At 37.4% G+C, this 22,661-nt stretch overlaps 1 protein-coding gene across 1 annotated transcript in view; it reads left to right on the forward strand.

The window, feature by feature from the left end:
• LOC139444463 (mucin-1-like) overlaps window positions 1-22,661 on the forward strand; it is a 145,487-nt gene that overhangs the window by 30,826 nt on the left and 92,000 nt on the right. Inside the window, exons 7-14 of the mRNA XM_071225427.1 lie at window positions 1,700-1,759; window positions 4,342-4,401; window positions 6,984-7,043; window positions 9,626-9,685; window positions 12,290-12,349; window positions 14,932-14,991; window positions 17,574-17,633; window positions 20,216-20,275. Coding sequence (XP_071081528.1) covers window positions 1,700-1,759; window positions 4,342-4,401; window positions 6,984-7,043; window positions 9,626-9,685; window positions 12,290-12,349; window positions 14,932-14,991; window positions 17,574-17,633; window positions 20,216-20,275 — 480 coding nt within the window. The remainder of the gene's footprint in view (window positions 1-1,699; window positions 1,760-4,341; window positions 4,402-6,983; window positions 7,044-9,625; window positions 9,686-12,289; window positions 12,350-14,931; window positions 14,992-17,573; window positions 17,634-20,215; window positions 20,276-22,661) is intronic.

Consider the following 22,661-nt stretch of genomic DNA (forward strand, 5'->3'; position numbering starts at 1 on the left):
GAAAATTTCACTTATTTCTTGACTGAAATTGTCCCATGTCAAAACAAAAATCGGCTCTTTCTGATATTTTATTAGTTATCACTGAAAATTAAACATATTATAAGTTACTTTTTAAAACCAGACAATAGTTCTTTTTATAATCAATAGCAAAATATAAGTAATAAACTAGATATCGATATGACAATGTTCAAATGGCAATATCTCGAAACTGAGTTTTGAGGACTTAGGACACTCTGGTTTTCAGGTGACGCCTTAATCACAAACACTGATGACGATGTTGAGATGGAGCCAAGTAATTGACTTTGATTCCCCTAAGGAGGCAACAGTTTCATTTACCACTGATGTTGATCTTCTGATTTAACTGCATTCCAAAGTCTCAATGATTCAAGTGAAACAGAAGAATCAATTTCTGATTCTGCATCAGATGAGCAAATACACCCCTGATACTGATGATGCAGATTTTGAGATTCCACATCCACCTGTTGAAACTTAAGTGATTTTGTAGGTCCACCAAATGCCACTCTGGGATATAGTGGAAAGGTCGGTAGAGAAGAAGTCGAACCCGTGGAAAAAAAAAGGAGAGGCAACAGAAGTTTTTCTATGCATATTACGTGTTTATAGGAAGTGAAAGAGTCAGAGTGTGCAAAGAATTCTACCTGACTTACTCTAGGCATATCGGAAAGGCGAGTTTCCTATTTCCATGAGAAGAAATACAACCATGCTACTGACGTACCTTTAAGGGGGGGAGACATGAGAGGGACAACATGCACGCATCACATAAACTCATTTCCAAGGATAGAGTCACATTACTGTAGATCAAAGACACAAAAAGAGCATCTGGATCAAAATTTAACCATGGCAGCCACATATTTAAGACTGTATTGTGAGAGGTGTGATGCTGATGGACAAGAGCACATGTATCGAAATATTTTCAATTCGGACCTTAACATCGAATTTCACAAACCAAAGAAAGGTCGCTGCGACAGGTGTGAAGAATATATAGAATGAAAGAAAAACATGACTGTATTTGATGAGGAACTTCGGGAAGAATATCTGTCTCATTTCCAATCGAAGATGGCAACGCAGGAGGAAAGGAACAGGGACAGGCAGGACAAGACAAAAGCTGTTATATGTTTTGATTTGGAAAAGGTGTTGAGTTGTCCACAAACTTTCAAGTTTCTTTTATCGACTAAAGCTTAGCTTTTACAACCTTCACAAGGGCATTGTGCTGTATGGAACGAAATCCAAGCAGGAAGAGGTGCCAATGAAATTGCCAGTGCACTGATTTTAATCCTTCAGAAAGTAGTAGAAAAACACAATCCAGATGACATCATACTTTGGTCAGACTCATGCGTGGCACAAAACCGGAATTCAGGAATTCATTTGCTGTAAAGGATTTCATGATGAAAGAGCAAATTTCTATCATCGAGCAGAAGTTTTGTGAACCTGCCCACTCCAGTATACAAGAGTGTGACAACATTCACAGCCAGATTGAACGAGAACTGAGAAAGTCTGATGTTCTTAGTCCTCTTGGAATTATGCGATATATGAAAAGGGCCAAACGCGAGATGATCACTTTCATAGATATATTGAAGGATCAATAAAACTTAATTTTACGATAGTGCCAAGGTCAAAAACTTGGTATACCACAAAAAGGATCCATACTCAATTGAGTTGAAGGACTCATTTGCTGATGCAGTCCTGACCAGGGCATCAGTTCGTCCACGGGAGAACTTCCGGCGGATGTCATCACCCCCGCGTAGGCCAACTGTTATTTGAATGGCCTAAAGCCGTTATCTCATCAAAGAAACCTGAACTGTCACAAGAAAAATCAAAGGACATCGAGGCCATGTTAAAATTAATGACTCCTACAGACCAAAAGTTCACGAGTGGACTAATCGACTTCTTAGACTTCTTAGTTATGTGCAACTTGATGGTCTATTGTGAAATGTTATGGGAATAATCTTAAGTTATAAAACTGATATTGTGCCCAGACCTGGACACTAAACTTTCAGTTAATAGTCTATTGTCCTTAAAATTGTTTCATGAACTGATGATCAGAAAGGTGTTTGGACTTAATATTACTTGTAGATTGATTGTTTTGCTCTGGGGCAGTTACAAGGTGTCAGTTACTGCCAGGAAAGTGAAATTTATTTAGTTATGGTTGTATTGTTTAAGACTAAGTGATCTTTCTGTATTGATGATATGAGGAATTCATGTTTTGAAATTGTTCCTGGAACTGTTGAAGTGTTCATTTATGATGCTCTTACGAGTTTGTTTTGCTACGAGAATTATGTTGCTATGGACAAAATATATTTCTGCAACATCATACACATTCCGTGACAGGCACACTCAAGGGCTGCAAAGAGTTTTAGGTTGCTATCATATCTGTCCTTAAAATTAGGACAAAGCAAAGTGTCAGTTACAACCAGGATCGTGAACTTCGTTTTCTTTTGGTTGTTGAATGTTGATAAACGTTTCTTTTTAAATAAAATGTTACATGATATTGGTTGCTTTTGTTTTCAACGAAAAACTACAGTCAATTTCCACATATTTCTTCGCTTTTTGTACCAGACTGTCCTAACTCATAATGATTTAAACGCATAAAATAGAGTCACATTGAGATGAAACATTATGATTATGAAAATTTCACTTATTTCTTGACTGAAATTGTCCCATGTCAAAACAAAAATCGGCTCTTTCTGATATTTTATTAGTTATCACTGAAAATTAAACATATTATAAGTTACTTTTTAAAACCAGACAATAGTTCTTTTTATAATCAATAGCAAAATATAAGTAATAAACTAGATATCGATATGACAATGTTCAAATGGCAATATCTCGAAACTGAGTTTTGAGGACTTAGGACACTCTGGTTTTCAGGTGACGCCTTAATCACAAACACTGATGACGATGTTGAGATGGAGCCAAGTAATTGACTTTGATTCCCCTAAGGAGGCAACAGTTTCATTTACCACTGATGTTGATCTTCTGATTTAACTGCATTCCAAAGTCTCAATGATTCAAGTGAAACAGAAGAATCAATTTCTGATTCTGCATCAGATGAGCAAATACACCCCTGATACTGATGATGCAGATTTTGAGATTCCACATCCACCTGTTGAAACTTAAGTGATTTTGTAGGTCCACCAAATGCCACTCTGGGATATAGTGGAAAGGTCGGTAGAGAAGAAGTCGAACCCGTGGAAAAAAAAAGGAGAGGCAACAGAAGTTTTTCTATGCATATTACGTGTTTATAGGAAGTGAAAGAGTCAGAGTGTGCAAAGAATTCTACCTGACTTACTCTAGGCATATCGGAAAGGCGAGTTTCCTATTTCCATGAGAAGAAATACAACCATGCTACTGACGTACCTTTAAGGGGGGGAGACATGAGAGGGACAACATGCACGCATCACATAAACTCATTTCCAAGGATAGAGTCACATTACTGTAGATCAAAGACACAAAAAGAGCATCTGGATCAAAATTTAACCATGGCAGCCACATATTTAAGACTGTATTGTGAGAGGTGTGATGCTGATGGACAAGAGCACATGTATCGAAATATTTTCAATTCGGACCTTAACATCGAATTTCACAAACCAAAGAAAGGTCGCTGCGACAGGTGTGAAGAATATATAGAATGAAAGAAAAACATGACTGTATTTGATGAGGAACTTCGGGAAGAATATCTGTCTCATTTCCAATCGAAGATGGCAACGCAGGAGGAAAGGAACAGGGACAGGCAGGACAAGACAAAAGCTGTTATATGTTTTGATTTGGAAAAGGTGTTGAGTTGTCCACAAACTTTCAAGTTTCTTTTATCGACTAAAGCTTAGCTTTTACAACCTTCACAAGGGCATTGTGCTGTATGGAACGAAATCCAAGCAGGAAGAGGTGCCAATGAAATTGCCAGTGCACTGATTTTAATCCTTCAGAAAGTAGTAGAAAAACACAATCCAGATGACATCATACTTTGGTCAGACTCATGCGTGGCACAAAACCGGAATTCAGGAATTCATTTGCTGTAAAGGATTTCATGATGAAAGAGCAAATTTCTATCATCGAGCAGAAGTTTTGTGAACCTGCCCACTCCAGTATACAAGAGTGTGACAACATTCACAGCCAGATTGAACGAGAACTGAGAAAGTCTGATGTTCTTAGTCCTCTTGGAATTATGCGATATATGAAAAGGGCCAAACGCGAGATGATCACTTTCATAGATATATTGAAGGATCAATAAAACTTAATTTTACGATAGTGCCAAGGTCAAAAACTTGGTATACCACAAAAAGGATCCATACTCAATTGAGTTGAAGGACTCATTTGCTGATGCAGTCCTGACCAGGGCATCAGTTCGTCCACGGGAGAACTTCCGGCGGATGTCATCACCCCCGCGTAGGCCAACTGTTATTTGAATGGCCTAAAGCCGTTATCTCATCAAAGAAACCTGAACTGTCACAAGAAAAATCAAAGGACATCGAGGCCATGTTAAAATTAATGACTCCTACAGACCAAAAGTTCACGAGTGGACTAATCGACTTCTTAGACTTCTTAGTTATGTGCAACTTGATGGTCTATTGTGAAATGTTATGGGAATAATCTTAAGTTATAAAACTGATATTGTGCCCAGACCTGGACACTAAACTTTCAGTTAATAGTCTATTGTCCTTAAAATTGTTTCATGAACTGATGATCAGAAAGGTGTTTGGACTTAATATTACTTGTAGATTGATTGTTTTGCTCTGGGGCAGTTACAAGGTGTCAGTTACTACCAGGAAAGTGAAATTTATTTAGTTATGGTTGTATTGTTTAAGACTAAGTGATCTTTCTGTATTGATGATATGAGGAATTCATGTTTTGAAATTGTTCCTGGAACTGTTGAAGTGTTCATTTATGATGCTATTACGAGTTTGTTTTGCTACGAGAATTATGTTGCTATGGACAAAATATATTTCTGCAACATCATACACATTCCGTGACAGGCACACTCAAGGGCTGCAAAGAGTTTTAGGTTGCTATCATATCTGTCCTTAAAATTAGGACAAAGCAAAGTGTCAGTTACAACCAGGATCGTGAACTTCGTTTTCTTTTGGTTGTTGAATGTTGATAAACGTTTCTTTTTAAATAAAATGTTACATGATATTGGTTGCTTTTGTTTTCAACGAAAAACTACAGTCAATTTCCACATATTTCTTCGCTTTTTGTACCAGACTGTCCTAACTCATAATGATTTAAACGCATAAAATAGAGTCACATTGAGATGAAACATTATGATTATGAAAATTTCACTTATTTCTTGACTGAAATTGTCCCATGTCAAAACAAAAATCGGCTCTTTCTGATATTTTATTAGTTATCACTGAAAATTAAACATATTATAAGTTACTTTTTAAAACCAGACAATAGTTCTTTTTATAATCAATAGCAAAATATAAGTAATAAACTAGATATCGATATGACAATGTTCAAATGGCAATATCTCGAAACTGAGTTTTGAGGACTTAGGACACTCTGGTTTTCAGGTGACGCCTTAATCACAAACACTGATGACGATGTTGAGATGGAGCCAAGTAATTGACTTTGATTCCCCTAAGGAGGCAACAGTTTCATTTACCACTGATGTTGATCTTCTGATTTAACTGCATTCCAAAGTCTCAATGATTCAAGTGAAACAGAAGAATCAATTTCTGATTCTGCATCAGATGAGCAAATACACCCCTGATACTGATGATGCAGATTTTGAGATTCCACATCCACCTGTTGAAACTTAAGTGATTTTGTAGGTCCACCAAATGCCACTCTGGGATATAGTGGAAAGGTCGGTAGAGAAGAAGTCGAACCCGTGGAAAAAAAAAGGAGAGGCAACAGAAGTTTTTCTATGCATATTACGTGTTTATAGGAAGTGAAAGAGTCAGAGTGTGCAAAGAATTCTACCTGACTTACTCTAGGCATATCGGAAAGGCGAGTTTCCTATTTCCATGAGAAGAAATACAACCATGCTACTGACGTACCTTTAAGGGGGGGAGACATGAGAGGGACAACATGCACGCATCACATAAACTCATTTCCAAGGATAGAGTCACATTACTGTAGATCAAAGACACAAAAAGAGCATCTGGATCAAAATTTAACCATGGCAGCCACATATTTAAGACTGTATTGTGAGAGGTGTGATGCTGATGGACAAGAGCACATGTATCGAAATATTTTCAATTCGGACCTTAACATCGAATTTCACAAACCAAAGAAAGGTCGCTGCGACAGGTGTGAAGAATATATAGAATGAAAGAAAAACATGACTGTATTTGATGAGGAACTTCGGGAAGAATATCTGTCTCATTTCCAATCGAAGATGGCAACGCAGGAGGAAAGGAACAGGGACAGGCAGGACAAGACAAAAGCTGTTATATGTTTTGATTTGGAAAAGGTGTTGAGTTGTCCACAAACTTTCAAGTTTCTTTTATCGACTAAAGCTTAGCTTTTACAACCTTCACAAGGGCATTGTGCTGTATGGAACGAAATCCAAGCAGGAAGAGGTGCCAATGAAATTGCCAGTGCACTGATTTTAATCCTTCAGAAAGTAGTAGAAAAACACAATCCAGATGACATCATACTTTGGTCAGACTCATGCGTGGCACAAAACCGGAATTCAGGAATTCATTTGCTGTAAAGGATTTCATGATGAAAGAGCAAATTTCTATCATCGAGCAGAAGTTTTGTGAACCTGCCCACTCCAGTATACAAGAGTGTGACAACATTCACAGCCAGATTGAACGAGAACTGAGAAAGTCTGATGTTCTTAGTCCTCTTGGAATTATGCGATATATGAAAAGGGCCAAACGCGAGATGATCACTTTCATAGATATATTGAAGGATCAATAAAACTTAATTTTACGATAGTGCCAAGGTCAAAAACTTGGTATACCACAAAAAGGATCCATACTCAATTGAGTTGAAGGACTCATTTGCTGATGCAGTCCTGACCAGGGCATCAGTTCGTCCACGGGAGAACTTCCGGCGGATGTCATCACCCCCGCGTAGGCCAACTGTTATTTGAATGGCCTAAAGCCGTTATCTCATCAAAGAAACCTGAACTGTCACAAGAAAAATCAAAGGACATCGAGGCCATGTTAAAATTAATGACTCCTACAGACCAAAAGTTCACGAGTGGACTAATCGACTTCTTAGACTTCTTAGTTATGTGCAACTTGATGGTCTATTGTGAAATGTTATGGGAATAATCTTAAGTTATAAAACTGATATTGTGCCCAGACCTGGACACTAAACTTTCAGTTAATAGTCTATTGTCCTTAAAATTGTTTCATGAACTGATGATCAGAAAGGTGTTTGGACTTAATATTACTTGTAGATTGATTGTTTTGCTCTGGGGCAGTTACAAGGTGTCAGTTACTACCAGGAAAGTGAAATTTATTTAGTTATGGTTGTATTGTTTAAGACTAAGTGATCTTTCTGTATTGATGATATGAGGAATTCATGTTTTGAAATTGTTCCTGGAACTGTTGAAGTGTTCATTTATGATGCTCTTACGAGTTTGTTTTGCTACGAGAATTATGTTGCTATGGACAAAATATATTTCTGCAACATCATACACATTCCGTGACAGGCACACTCAACGGCTGCAAAGAGTTTTAGGTTGCTATCATATCTGTCCTTAAAATTAGGACAAAGCAAAGTGTCAGTTACAACCAGGATCGTGAACTTCTTTTTCTTTTGGTTGTTGAATGTTGATAAACGTTTCTTTTTAAATAAAATGTTACATGATATTGGTTGCTTTTGTTTTCAACGAAAAACTACAGTCAATTTCCACATATTTCTTCGCTTTTTGTACCAGACTGTCCTAACTCATAATGATTTAAACGCATAAAATAGAGTCACATTGAGATGAAACATTATGATTATGAAAATTTCACTTATTTCTTGACTGAAATTGTCCCATGTCAAAACAAAAATCGGCTCTTTCTGATATTTTATTAGTTATCACTGAAAATTAAACATATTATAAGTTACTTTTTAAAACCAGACAATAGTTCTTTTTATAATCAATAGCAAAATATAAGTAATAAACTAGATATCGATATGACAATGTTCAAATGGCAATATCTCGAAACTGAGTTTTGAGGACTTAGGACACTCTGGTTTTCAGGTGACGCCTTAATCACAAACACTGATGACGATGTTGAGATGGAGCCAAGTAATTGACTTTGATTCCCCTAAGGAGGCAACAGTTTCATTTACCACTGATGTTGATCTTCTGATTTAACTGCATTCCAAAGTCTCAATGATTCAAGTGAAACAGAAGAATCAATTTCTGATTCTGCATCAGATGAGCAAATACACCCCTGATACTGATGATGCAGATTTTGAGATTCCACATCCACCTGTTGAAACTTAAGTGATTTTGTAGGTCCACCAAATGCCACTCTGGGATATAGTGGAAAGGTCGGTAGAGAAGAAGTCGAACCCGTGGAAAAAAAAAGGAGAGGCAACAGAAGTTTTTCTATGCATATTACGTGTTTATAGGAAGTGAAAGAGTCAGAGTGTGCAAAGAATTCTACCTGACTTACTCTAGGCATATCGGAAAGGCGAGTTTCCTATTTCCATGAGAAGAAATACAACCATGCTACTGACGTACCTTTAAGGGGGGGAGACATGAGAGGGACAACATGCACGCATCACATAAACTCATTTCCAAGGATAGAGTCACATTACTGTAGATCAAAGACACAAAAAGAGCATCTGGATCAAAATTTAACCATGGCAGCCACATATTTAAGACTGTATTGTGAGAGGTGTGATGCTGATGGACAAGAGCACATGTATCGAAATATTTTCAATTCGGACCTTAACATCGAATTTCACAAACCAAAGAAAGGTCGCTGCGACAGGTGTGAAGAATATATAGAATGAAAGAAAAACATGACTGTATTTGATGAGGAACTTCGGGAAGAATATCTGTCTCATTTCCAATCGAAGATGGCAACGCAGGAGGAAAGGAACAGGGACAGGCAGGACAAGACAAAAGCTGTTATATGTTTTGATTTGGAAAAGGTGTTGAGTTGTCCACAAACTTTCAAGTTTCTTTTATCGACTAAAGCTTAGCTTTTACAACCTTCACAAGGGCATTGTGCTGTATGGAACGAAATCCAAGCAGGAAGAGGTGCCAATGAAATTGCCAGTGCACTGATTTTAATCCTTCAGAAAGTAGTAGAAAAACACAATCCAGATGACATCATACTTTGGTCAGACTCATGCGTGGCACAAAACCGGAATTCAGGAATTCATTTGCTGTAAAGGATTTCATGATGAAAGAGCAAATTTCTATCATCGAGCAGAAGTTTTGTGAACCTGCCCACTCCAGTATACAAGAGTGTGACAACATTCACAGCCAGATTGAACGAGAACTGAGAAAGTCTGATGTTCTTAGTCCTCTTGGAATTATGCGATATATGAAAAGGGCCAAACGCGAGATGATCACTTTCATAGATATATTGAAGGATCAATAAAACTTAATTTTACGATAGTGCCAAGGTCAAAAACTTGGTATACCACAAAAAGGATCCATACTCAATTGAGTTGAAGGACTCATTTGCTGATGCAGTCCTGACCAGGGCATCAGTTCGTCCACGGGAGAACTTCCGGCGGATGTCATCACCCCCGCGTAGGCCAACTGTTATTTGAATGGCCTAAAGCCGTTATCTCATCAAAGAAACCTGAACTGTCACAAGAAAAATCAAAGGACATCGAGGCCATGTTAAAATTAATGACTCCTACAGACCAAAAGTTCACGAGTGGACTAATCGACTTCTTAGACTTCTTAGTTATGTGCAACTTGATGGTCTATTGTGAAATGTTATGGGAATAATCTTAAGTTATAAAACTGATATTGTGCCCAGACCTGGACACTAAACTTTCAGTTAATAGTCTATTGTCCTTAAAATTGTTTCATGAACTGATGATCAGAAAGGTGTTTGGACTTAATATTACTTGTAGATTGATTGTTTTGCTCTGGGGCAGTTACAAGGTGTCAGTTACTACCAGGAAAGTGAAATTTATTTAGTTATGGTTGTATTGTTTAAGACTAAGTGATCTTTCTGTATTGATGATATGAGGAATTCATGTTTTGAAATTGTTCCTGGAACTGTTGAAGTGTTCATTTATGATGCTCTTACGAGTTTGTTTTGCTACGAGAATTATGTTGCTATGGACAAAATATATTTCTGCAACATCATACACATTCCGTGACAGGCACACTCAAGGGCTGCAAAGAGTTTTAGGTTGCTATCATATCTGTCCTTAAAATTAGGACAAAGCAAAGTGTCAGTTACAACCAGGATCGTGAACTTCGTTTTCTTTTGGTTGTTGAATGTTGATAAACGTTTCTTTTTAAATAAAATGTTACATGATATTGGTTGCTTTTGTTTTCAACGAAAAACTACAGTCAATTTCCACATATTTCTTCGCTTTTTGTACCAGACTGTCCTAACTCATAATGATTTAAACGCATAAAATAGAGTCACATTGAGATGAAACATTATGATTATGAAAATTTCACTTATTTCTTGACTGAAATTGTCCCATGTCAAAACAAAAATCGGCTCTTTCTGATATTTTATTAGTTATCACTGAAAATTAAACATATTATAAGTTACTTTTTAAAACCAGACAATAGTTCTTTTTATAATCAATAGCAAAATATAAGTAATAAACTAGATATCGATATGACAATGTTCAAATGGCAATATCTCGAAACTGAGTTTTGAGGACTTAGGACACTCTGGTTTTCAGGTGACGCCTTAATCACAAACACTGATGACGATGTTGAGATGGAGCCAAGTAATTGACTTTGATTCCCCTAAGGAGGCAACAGTTTCATTTACCACTGATGTTGATCTTCTGATTTAACTGCATTCCAAAGTCTCAATGATTCAAGTGAAACAGAAGAATCAATTTCTGATTCTGCATCAGATGAGCAAATACACCCCTGATACTGATGATGCAGATTTTGAGATTCCACATCCACCTGTTGAAACTTAAGTGATTTTGTAGGTCCACCAAATGCCACTCTGGGATATAGTGGAAAGGTCGGTAGAGAAGAAGTCGAACCCGTGGAAAAAAAAAGGAGAGGCAACAGAAGTTTTTCTATGCATATTACGTGTTTATAGGAAGTGAAAGAGTCAGAGTGTGCAAAGAATTCTACCTGACTTACTCTAGGCATATCAGAAAGGCGAGTTTCCTATTTCCATGAGAAGAAATACAACCATGCTACTGACGTACCTTTAAGGGGGGGAGACATGAGAGGGACAACATGCACGCATCACATAAACTCATTTCCAAGGATAGAGTCACATTACTGTAGATCAAAGACACAAAAAGAGCATCTGGATCAAAATTTAACCATGGCAGCCACATATTTAAGACTGTATTGTGAGAGGTGTGATGCTGATGGACAAGAGCACATGTATCGAAATATTTTCAATTCGGACCTTAACATCGAATTTCTCAAACCCAAGAAAGGTCGCTGCGACAGGTGTGAAGAATATATAGAATGAAAGAAAAACATGACTGTATTTGATGAGGAACTTCGGGAAGAATATCTGTCTCATTTCCAATCGAAGATGGCAACGCAGGAGGAAAGGAACAGGGATAGGCAGGACAAGACAAAAGCTGTTATATGTTTTGATTTGGAAAAGGTGTTGAGTTGTCCACAAATTTTCAAGTTTCTTTTATCGACTAAAGCTTAGCTTTTACAACCTTACAGCCAATTGTTCCCTGGATTCACAAGGGCATTGTGCTGTATGGAACGAAATCCAAGCAGGAAGAGGTGCCAATGAAATTGCCAGTGCACTGATTTTAATCCTTCAGAAAGTAGTAGAAAAACACAATCCAGATGACATCATACTTTGGTCAGACTCATGCGTGGCACAAAACCGGAATTCAGGAATTCATTTGCTGTAAAGGATTTCATGATGAAAGAGCAAATTTCTATCATCGAGCAGAAGTTTTGTGAACCTGCCCACTCCAGTATACAAGAGTGTGACAACATTCACAGCCAGATTGAACGAGAACTGAGAAAGTCTGATGTTCTTAGTCCTCTTGGAATTATGCGATATATGAAAAGGGCCAAACGCGAGATGATCACTTACATAGATATATTGAAGGATCAATAAAACTTAATTTTACGATAGTGCCAAGGTCAAAAACTTGGTATACCACAAAAAGGATCCATACTCAATTGAGTTGAAGGACTCATTTGCTGATGCAGTCCTGACCAGGGCATCAGTTCGTCCACGGGAGAACTTCCGGCGGATGTCATCACCCCCGCGTAGGCCAACTGTTATTTGAATGGCCTAAAGCCGTTATCTCATCAAAGAAACCTGAACTGTCACAAGAAAAATCAAAGGACATCGAGGCCATGTTAAAATTAATGACTCCTACAGACCAAAAGTTCACGAGTGGACTAATCGACTTCTTAGACTTCTTAGTTATGTGCAACTTGATGGTCTATTGTGAAATGTTATGGGAATAATCTTAAGTTATAAAACTGATATTGTGCCCAGACCTGGACACTAAACTTTCAGTTAATAGTCTATTGTCCTTAAAATTGTTTCATGAACTGATGATCAGAAAGGTGTTTGGACTTAATATTACTTGTAGATTGATTGTTTTGCTCTGGGGCAGTTACAAGGTGTCAGTTACTACCAGGAAAGTGAAATTTATTTAGTTATGGTTGTATTGTTTAAGACTAAGTGATCTTTCTGTATTGATGATATGAGGAATTCATGTTTTGAAATTGTTCCTGGAACTGTTGAAGTGTTCATTTATGATGCTCTTACGAGTTTGTTTTGCTACGAGAATTATGTTGCTATGGACAAAATATATTTCTGCAACATCATACACATTCCGTGACAGGCACACTCAAGGGCTGCAAAGAGTTTTAGGTTGCTATCATATCTGTCCTTAAAATTAGGACAAAGCAAAGTGTCAGTTACAACCAGGATCGTGAACTTCGTTTTCTTTTGGTTGTTGAATGTTGATAAACGTTTCTTTTTAAATAAAATGTTACATGATATTGGTTGCTTTTGTTTTCAACGAAAAACTACAGTCAATTTCCACATATTTCTTCGCTTTTTGTACCAGACTGTCCTAACTCATAATGATTTAAACGCATAAAATAGAGTCACATTGAGATGAAACATTATGATTATGAAAATTTCACTTATTTCTTGACTGAAATTGTCCCATGTCAAAACAAAAATCGGCTCTTTCTGATATTTTATTAGTTATCACTGAAAATTAAACATATTATAAGTTACTTTTTAAAACCAGACAATAGTTCTTTTTATAATCAATAGCAAAATATAAGTAATAAACTAGATATCGATATGACAATGTTCAAATGGCAATATCTCGAAACTGAGTTTTGAGGACTTAGGACACTCTGGTTTTCAGGTGACGCCTTAATCACAAACACTGATGACGATGTTGAGATGGAGCCAAGTAATTGACTTTGATTCCCCTAAGGAGGCAACAGTTTCATTTACCACTGATGTTGATCTTCTGATTTAACTGCATTCCAAAGTCTCAATGATTCAAGTGAAACAGAAGAATCAATTTCTGATTCTGCATCAGATGAGCAAATACACCCCTGATACTGATGATGCAGATTTTGAGATTCCACATCCACCTGTTGAAACTTAAGTGATTTTGTAGGTCCACCAAATGCCACTCTGGGATATAGTGGAAAGGTCGGTAGAGAAGAAGTCGAACCCGTGGAAAAAAAAAGGAGAGGCAACAGAAGTTTTTCTATGCATATTACGTGTTTATAGGAAGTGAAAGAGTCAGAGTGTGCAAAGAATTCTACCTGACTTACTCTAGGCATATCGGAAAGGCGAGTTTCCTATTTCCATGAGAAGAAATACAACCATGCTACTGACGTACCTTTAAGGGGGGGAGACATGAGAGGGACAACATGCACGCATCACATAAACTCATTTCCAAGGATAGAGTCACATTACTGTAGATCAAAGACACAAAAAGAGCATCTGGATCAAAATTTAACCATGGCAGCCACATATTTAAGACTGTATTGTGAGAGGTGTGATGCTGATGGACAAGAGCACATGTATCGAAATATTTTCAATTCGGACCTTAACATCGAATTTCACAAACCAAAGAAAGGTCGCTGCGACAGGTGTGAAGAATATATAGAATGAAAGAAAAACATGACTGTATTTGATGAGGAACTTCGGGAAGAATATCTGTCTCATTTCCAATCGAAGATGGCAACGCAGGAGGAAAGGAACAGGGACAGGCAGGACAAGACAAAAGCTGTTATATGTTTTGATTTGGAAAAGGTGTTGAGTTGTCCACAAACTTTCAAGTTTCTTTTATCGACTAAAGCTTAGCTTTTACAACCTTCACAAGGGCATTGTGCTGTATGGAACGAAATCCAAGCAGGAAGAGGTGCCAATGAAATTGCCAGTGCACTGATTTTAATCCTTCAGAAAGTAGTAGAAAAACACAATCCAGATGACATCATACTTTGGTCAGACTCATGCGTGGCACAAAACCGGAATTCAGGAATTCATTTGCTGTAAAGGATTTCATGATGAAAGAGCAAATTTCTATCATCGAGCAGAAGTTTTGTGAACCTGCCCACTCCAGTATACAAGAGTGTGACAACATTCACAGCCAGATTGAACGAGAACTGAGAAAGTCTGATGTTCTTAGTCCTCTTGGAATTATGCGATATATGAAAAGGGCCAAACGCGAGATGATCACTTTCATAGATATATTGAAGGATCAATAAAACTTAATTTTACGATAGTGCCAAGGTCAAAAACTTGGTATACCACAAAAAGGATCCATACTCAATTGAGTTGAAGGACTCATTTGCTGATGCAGTCCTGACCAGGGCATCAGTTCGTCCACGGGAGAACTTCCGGCGGATGTCATCACCCCCGCGTAGGCCAACTGTTATTTGAATGGCCTAAAGCCGTTATCTCATCAAAGAAACCTGAACTGTCACAAGAAAAATCAAAGGACATCGAGGCCATGTTAAAATTAATGACTCCTACAGACCAAAAGTTCACGAGTGGACTAATCGACTTCTTAGACTTCTTAGTTATGTGCAACTTGATGGTCTATTGTGAAATGTTATGGGAATAATCTTAAGTTATAAAACTGATATTGTGCCCAGACCTGGACACTAAACTTTCAGTTAATAGTCTATTGTCCTTAAAATTGTTTCATGAACTGATGATCAGAAAGGTGTTTGGACTTAATATTACTTGTAGATTGATTGTTTTGCTCTGGGGCAGTTACAAGGTGTCAGTTACTACCAGGAAAGTGAAATTTATTTAGTTATGGTTGTATTGTTTAAGACTAAGTGATCTTTCTGTATTGATGATATGAGGAATTCATGTTTTGAAATTGTTCCTGGAACTGTTGAAGTGTTCATTTATGATGCTCTTACGAGTTTGTTTTGCTACGAGAATTATGTTGCTATGGACAAAATATATTTCTGCAACATCATACACATTCCGTGACAGGCACACTCAAGGGCTGCAAAGAGTTTTAGGTTGCTATCATATCTGTCCTTAAAATTAGGACAAAGCAAAGTGTCAGTTACAACCAGGATCGTGAACTTCGTTTTCTTTTGGTTGTTGAATGTTGATAAACGTTTCTTTTTAAATAAAATGTTACATGATATTGGTTGCTTTTGTTTTCAACGAAAAACTACAGTCAATTTCCACATATTTCTTCGCTTTTTGTACCAGACTGTCCTAACTCATAATGATTTAAACGCATAAAATAGAGTCACATTGAGATGAAACATTATGATTATGAAAATTTCACTTATTTCTTGACTGAAATTGTCCCATGTCAAAACAAAAATCGGCTCTTTCTGATATTTTATTAGTTATCACTGAAAATTAAACATATTATAAGTTACTTTTTAAAACCAGACAATAGTTCTTTTTATAATCAATAGCAAAATATAAGTAATAAACTAGATATCGATATGACAATGTTCAAATGGCAATATCTCGAAACTGAGTTTTGAGGACTTAGGACACTCTGGTTTTCAGGTGACGCCTTAATCACAAACACTGATGACGATGTTGAGATGGAGCCAAGTAATTGACTTTGATTCCCCTAAGGAGGCAACAGTTTCATTTACCACTGATGTTGATCTTCTGATTTAACTGCATTCCAAAGTCTCAATGATTCAAGTGAAACAGAAGAATCAATTTCTGATTCTGCATCAGATGAGCAAATACACCCCTGATACTGATGATGCAGATTTTGAGATTCCACATCCACCTGTTGAAACTTAAGTGATTTTGTAGGTCCACCAAATGCCACTCTGGGATATAGTGGAAAGGTCGGTAGAGAAGAAGTCGAACCCGTGGTAAAAAAAAGGAGAGGCAACAGAAGTTTTTCTATGCATATTACGTGTTTATAGGAAGTGAAAGAGTCAGAGTGTGCAAAGAATTCTACCTGACTTACTCTAGGCATATCGGAAAGGCGAGTTTCCTATTTCCATGAGAAGAAATACAACCATGCTACTGACGTACCTTTAAGGGGGGGAGACATGAGAGGGACAACATGCACGCATCACATAAACTCATTTCCAAGGATAGAGTCACATTACTGTAGATCAAAGACACAAAAAGAGCATCTGGATCAAAATTTAACCATGGCAGCCACATATTTAAGACTGTATTGTGAGAGGTGTGATGCTGATGGACAAGAGCACATGTATCGAAATATTTTCAATTCGGACCTTAACATCGAATTTCACAAACCAAAGAAAGGTCGCTGCGACAGGTGTGAAGAATATATAGAATGAAAGAAAAACATGACTGTATTTGATGAGGAACTTCGGGAAGAATATCTGTCTCATTTCCAATCGAAGATGGCAACGCAGGAGGAAAGGAACAGGGACAGGCAGGACAAGACAAAAGCTGTTATATGTTTTGATTTGGAAAAGGTGTTGAGTTGTCCACAAACTTTCAAGTTTCTTTTATCGACTAAAGCTTAGCTTTTACAACCTTCACAAGGGCATTGTGCTGTATGGAACGAAATCCAAGCAGGAAGAGGTGCCAATGAAATTGCCAGTGCACTGATTTTAATCCTTCAGAAAGTAGTAGAAAAACACAATCCAGATGACATCATACTTTGGTCAGACTCATGCGTGGCACAAAACCGGAATTCAGGAATTCATTTGCTGTAAAGGATTTCATGATGAAAGAGCAAATTTCTATCATCGAGCAGAAGTTTTGTGAACCTGCCCACTCCAGTATACAAGAGTGTGACAACATTCACAGCCAGATTGAACGAGAACTGAGAAAGTCTGATGTTCTTAGTCCTCTTGGAATTATGCGATATATGAAAAGGGCCAAACGCGAGATGATCACTTTCATAGATATATTGAAGGATCAATAAAACTTAATTTTACGATAGTGCCAAGGTCAAAAACTTGGTATACCACAAAAAGGATCCATACTCAATTGAGTTGAAGGACTCATTTGCTGATGCAGTCCTGACCAGGGCATCAGTTCGTCCACGGGAGAACTTCCGGCGGATGTCATCACCCCCGCGTAGGCCAACTGTTATTTGAATGGCCTAAAGCCGTTATCTCATCAAAGAAACCTGAACTGTCACAAGAAAAATCAAAGGACATCGAGGCCATGTTAAAATTAATGACTCCTACAGACCAAAAGTTCACGAGTGGACTAATCGACTTCTTAGACTTCTTAGTTATGTGCAACTTGATGGTCTATTGTGAAATGTTATGGGAATAATCTTAAGTTATAAAACTGATATTGTGCCCAGACCTGGACACTAAACTTTCAGTTAATAGTCTATTGTCCTTAAAATTGTTTCATGAACTGATGATCAGAAAGGTGTTTGGACTTAATATTACTTGTAGATTGATTGTTTTGCTCTGGGGCAGTTACAAGGTGTCAGTTACTACCAGGAAAGTGAAATTTATTTAGTTATGGTTGTATTGTTTAAGACTAAGTGATCTTTCTGTATTGATGATATGAGGAATTCATGTTTTGAAATTGTTCCTGGAACTGTTGAAGTGTTCATTTATGATGCTCTTACGAGTTTGTTTTGCTACGAGAATTATGTTGCTATGGACAAAATATATTTCTGCAACATCATACACATTCCGTGACAGGCACACTCAAGGGCTGCAAAGAGTTTTAGGTTGCTATCATATCTGTCCTTAAAATTAGGACAAAGCAAAGTGTCAGTTACAACCAGGATCGTGAACTTCGTTTTCTTTTGGTTGTTGAATGTTGATAAACGTTTCTTTTTAAATAAAATGTTACATGATATTGGTTGCTTTTGTTTTCAACGAAAAACTACAGTCAATTTCCACATATTTCTTCGCTTTTTGTACCAGACTGTCCTAACTCATAATGATTTAAACGCATAAAATAGAGTCACATTGAGATGAAACATTATGATTATGAAAATTTCACTTATTTCTTGACTGAAATTGTCCCATGTCAAAACAAAAATCGGCTCTTTCTGATATTTTATTAGTTATCACTGAAAATTAAACATATTATAAGTTACTTTTTAAAACCAGACAATAGTTCTTTTTATAATCAATAGCAAAATATAAGTAATAAACTAGATATCGATATGACAATGTTCAAATGGCAATATCTCGAAACTGAGTTTTGAGGACTTAGGACACTCTGGTTTTCAGGTGACGCCTTAATCACAAACACTGATGACGATGTTGAGATGGAGCCAAGTAATTGACTTTGATTCCCCTAAGGAGGCAACAGTTTCATTTACCACTGATGTTGATCTTCTGATTTAACTGCATTCCAAAGTCTCAATGATTCAAGTGAAACAGAAGAATCAATTTCTGATTCTGCATCAGATGAGCAAATACACCCCTGATACTGATGATGCAGATTTTGAGATTCCACATCCACCTGTTGAAACTTAAGTGATTTTGTAGGTCCACCAAATGCCACTCTGGGATATAGTGGAAAGGTCGGTAGAGAAGAAGTCGAACCCGTGGTAAAAAAAAGGAGAGGCAACAGAAGTTTTTCTATGCATATTACGTGTTTATAGGAAGTGAAAGAGTCAGAGTGTGCAAAGAATTCTACCTGACTTACTCTAGGCATATCGGAAAGGCGAGTTTCCTATTTCCATGAGAAGAAATACAACCATGCTACTGACGTACCTTTAAGGGGGGGAGACATGAGAGGGACAACATGCACGCATCACATAAACTCATTTCCAAGGATAGAGTCACATTACTGTAGATCAAAGACACAAAAAGAGCATCTGGATCAAAATTTAACCATGGCAGCCACATATTTAAGACTGTATTGTGAGAGGTGTGATGCTGATGGACAAGAGCACATGTATCGAAATATTTTCAATTCGGACCTTAACATCGAATTTCACAAACCAAAGAAAGGTCGCTGCGACAGGTGTGAAGAATATATAGAATGAAAGAAAAACATGACTGTATTTGATGAGGAACTTCGGGAAGAATATCTGTCTCATTTCCAATCGAAGATGGCAACGCAGGAGGAAAGGAACAGGGACAGGCAGGACAAGACAAAAGCTGTTATATGTTTTGATTTGGAAAAGGTGTTGAGTTGTCCACAAACTTTCAAGTTTCTTTTATCGACTAAAGCTTAGCTTTTACAACCTTCACAAGGGCATTGTGCTGTATGGAACGAAATCCAAGCAGGAAGAGGTGCCAATGAAATTGCCAGTGCACTGATTTTAATCCTTCAGAAAGTAGTAGAAAAACACAATCCAGATGACATCATACTTTGGTCAGACTCATGCGTGGCACAAAACCGGAATTCAGGAATTCATTTGCTGTAAAGGATTTCATGATGAAAGAGCAAATTTCTATCATCGAGCAGAAGTTTTGTGAACCTGCCCACTCCAGTATACAAGAGTGTGACAACATTCACAGCCAGATTAAACGAGAACTGAGAAAGTCTGATGTTCTTAGTCCTCTTGGAATTATGCGATATATGAAAAGGGCCAAACGCGAGATGATCACTTTCATAGATATATTGAAGGATCAATAAAACTTAATTTTACGATAGTGCCAAGGTCAAAAACTTGGTATACCACAAAAAGGATCCATACTCAATTGAGTTGAAGGACTCATTTGCTGATGCAGTCCTGACCAGGGCATCAGTTCGTCCACGGGAGAACTTCCGGCGGATGTCATCACCCCCGCGTAGGCCAACTGTTATTTGAATGGCCTAAAGCCGTTATCTCATCAAAGAAACCTGAACTGTCACAAGAAAAATCAAAGGACATCGAGGCCATGTTAAAATTAATGACTCCTACAGACCAAAAGTTCACGAGTGGACTAATCGACTTCTTAGACTTCTTAGTTATGTGCAACTTGATGGTCTATTGTGAAATGTTATGGGAATAATCTTAAGTTATAAAACTGATATTGTGCCCAGACCTGGACACTAAACTTTCAGTTAATAGTCTATTGTCCTTAAAATTGTTTCATGAACTGATGATCAGAAAGGTGTTTGGACTTGTAGATTGATTGTTTTGCTCTGGGGCAGTTACAAGGTGTCAGTTACTACCAGGAAAGTGAAATTTATTTAGTTATGGTTGTATTGTTTAAGACTAAGTGATCTTTCTGTATTGATGATATGAGGAATTCATGTTTTGAAATTGTTCCTGGAACTGTTGAAGTGTTCATTTATGATGCTCTTACGAGTTTGTTTTGCTACGAGAATTATGTTGCTATGGACAAAATATATTTCTGCAACATCATACACATTCCGTGACAGGCACACTCAAGGGCTGCAAAGAGTTTTAGGTTGCTATCATATCTGTCCTTAAAATTAGGACAAAGCAAAGTGTCAGTTACAACCAGGATCGTGAACTTCGTTTTCTTTTGGTTGTTGAATGTTGATAAACGTTTCTTTTTAAATAAAATGTTACATGATATTGGTTGCTTTTGTTTTCAACGAAAAACTACAGTCAATTTCCACATATTTCTTCGCTTTTTGTACCAGACTGTCCTAACTCATAATGATTTAAACGCATAAAATAGAGTCACATTGAGATGAAACATTATGATTATGAAAATTTCACTTATTTCTTGACTGAAATTGTCCCATGTCAAAACAAAAATCGGCTCTTTCTGATATTTTATTAGTTATCACTGAAAATTAAACATATTATAAGTTACTTTTTAAAACCAGACAATAGTTCTTTTTATAATCAATAGCAAAATATAAGTAATAAACTAGATATCGATATGACAATGTTCAAATGGCAATATCTCGAAACTGAGTTTTGAGGACTTAGGACACTCTGGTTTTCAGGTGACGCCTTAATCACAAACACTGATGACGATGTTGAGATGGAGCCAAGTAATTGACTTTGATTCCCCTAAGGAGGCAACAGTTTCATTTACCACTGATGTTGATCTTCTGATTTAACTGCATTCCAAAGTCTCAATGATTCAAGTGAAACAGAAGAATCAATTTCTGATTCTGCATCAGATGAGCAAATACACCCCTGATACTGATGATGCAGATTTTGAGATTCCACATCCACCTGTTGAAACTTAAGTGATTTTGTAGGTCCACCAAATGCCACTCTGGGATATAGTGGAAAGGTCGGTAGAGAAGAAGTCGAACCCGTGGTAAAAAAAAGGAGAGGCAACAGAAGTTTTTCTATGCATATTACGTGTTTATAGGAAGTGAAAGAGTCAGAGTGTGCAAAGAATTCTACCTGACTTACTCTAGGCATATCGGAAAGGCGAGTTTCCTATTTCCATGAGAAGAAATACAACCATGCTACTGACGTACCTTTAAGGGGGGGAGACATGAGAGGGACAACATGCACGCATCACATAAACTCATTTCCAAGGATAGAGTCACATTACTGTAGATCAAAGACACAAAAAGAGCATCTGGATCAAAATTTAACCATGGCAGCCACATATTTAAGACTGTATTGTGAGAGGTGTGATGCTGATGGACAAGAGCACATGTATCGAAATATTTTCAATTCGGACCTTAACATCGAATTTCACAAACCAAAGAAAGGTCGCTGCGACAGGTGTGAAGAATATATAGAATGAAAGAAAAACATGACTGTATTTGATGAGGAACTTCGGGAAGAATATCTGTCTCATTTCCAATCGAAGATGGCAACGCAGGAGGAAAGGAACAGGGACAGGCAGGACAAGACAAAAGCTGTTATATGTTTTGATTTGGAAAAGGTGTTGAGTTGTCCACAAACTTTCAAGTTTCTTTTATCGACTAAAGCTTAGCTTTTACAACCTTCACAAGGGCATTGTGCTGTATGGAACGAAATCCAAGCAGGAAGAGGTGCCAATGAAATTGCCAGTGCACTGATTTTAATCCTTCAGAAAGTAGTAGAAAAACACAATCCAGATGACATCATACTTTGGTCAGACTCATGCGTGGCACAAAACCGGAATTCAGGAATTCATTTGCTGTAAAGGATTTCATGATGAAAGAGCAAATTTCTATCATCGAGCAGAAGTTTTGTGAACCTGCCCACTCCAGTATACAAGAGTGTGACAACATTCACAGCCAGATTAAACGAGAACTGAGAAAGTC

The sequence above is a fragment of the Haliotis cracherodii genome, unplaced genomic scaffold, assembly GCF_022045235.1.
Source record: "Haliotis cracherodii isolate W230 unplaced genomic scaffold, xgHalCrac1.p SCAF_51, whole genome shotgun sequence".
Lineage (NCBI taxonomy): Eukaryota > Metazoa > Mollusca > Gastropoda > Lepetellida > Haliotidae > Haliotis > Haliotis cracherodii.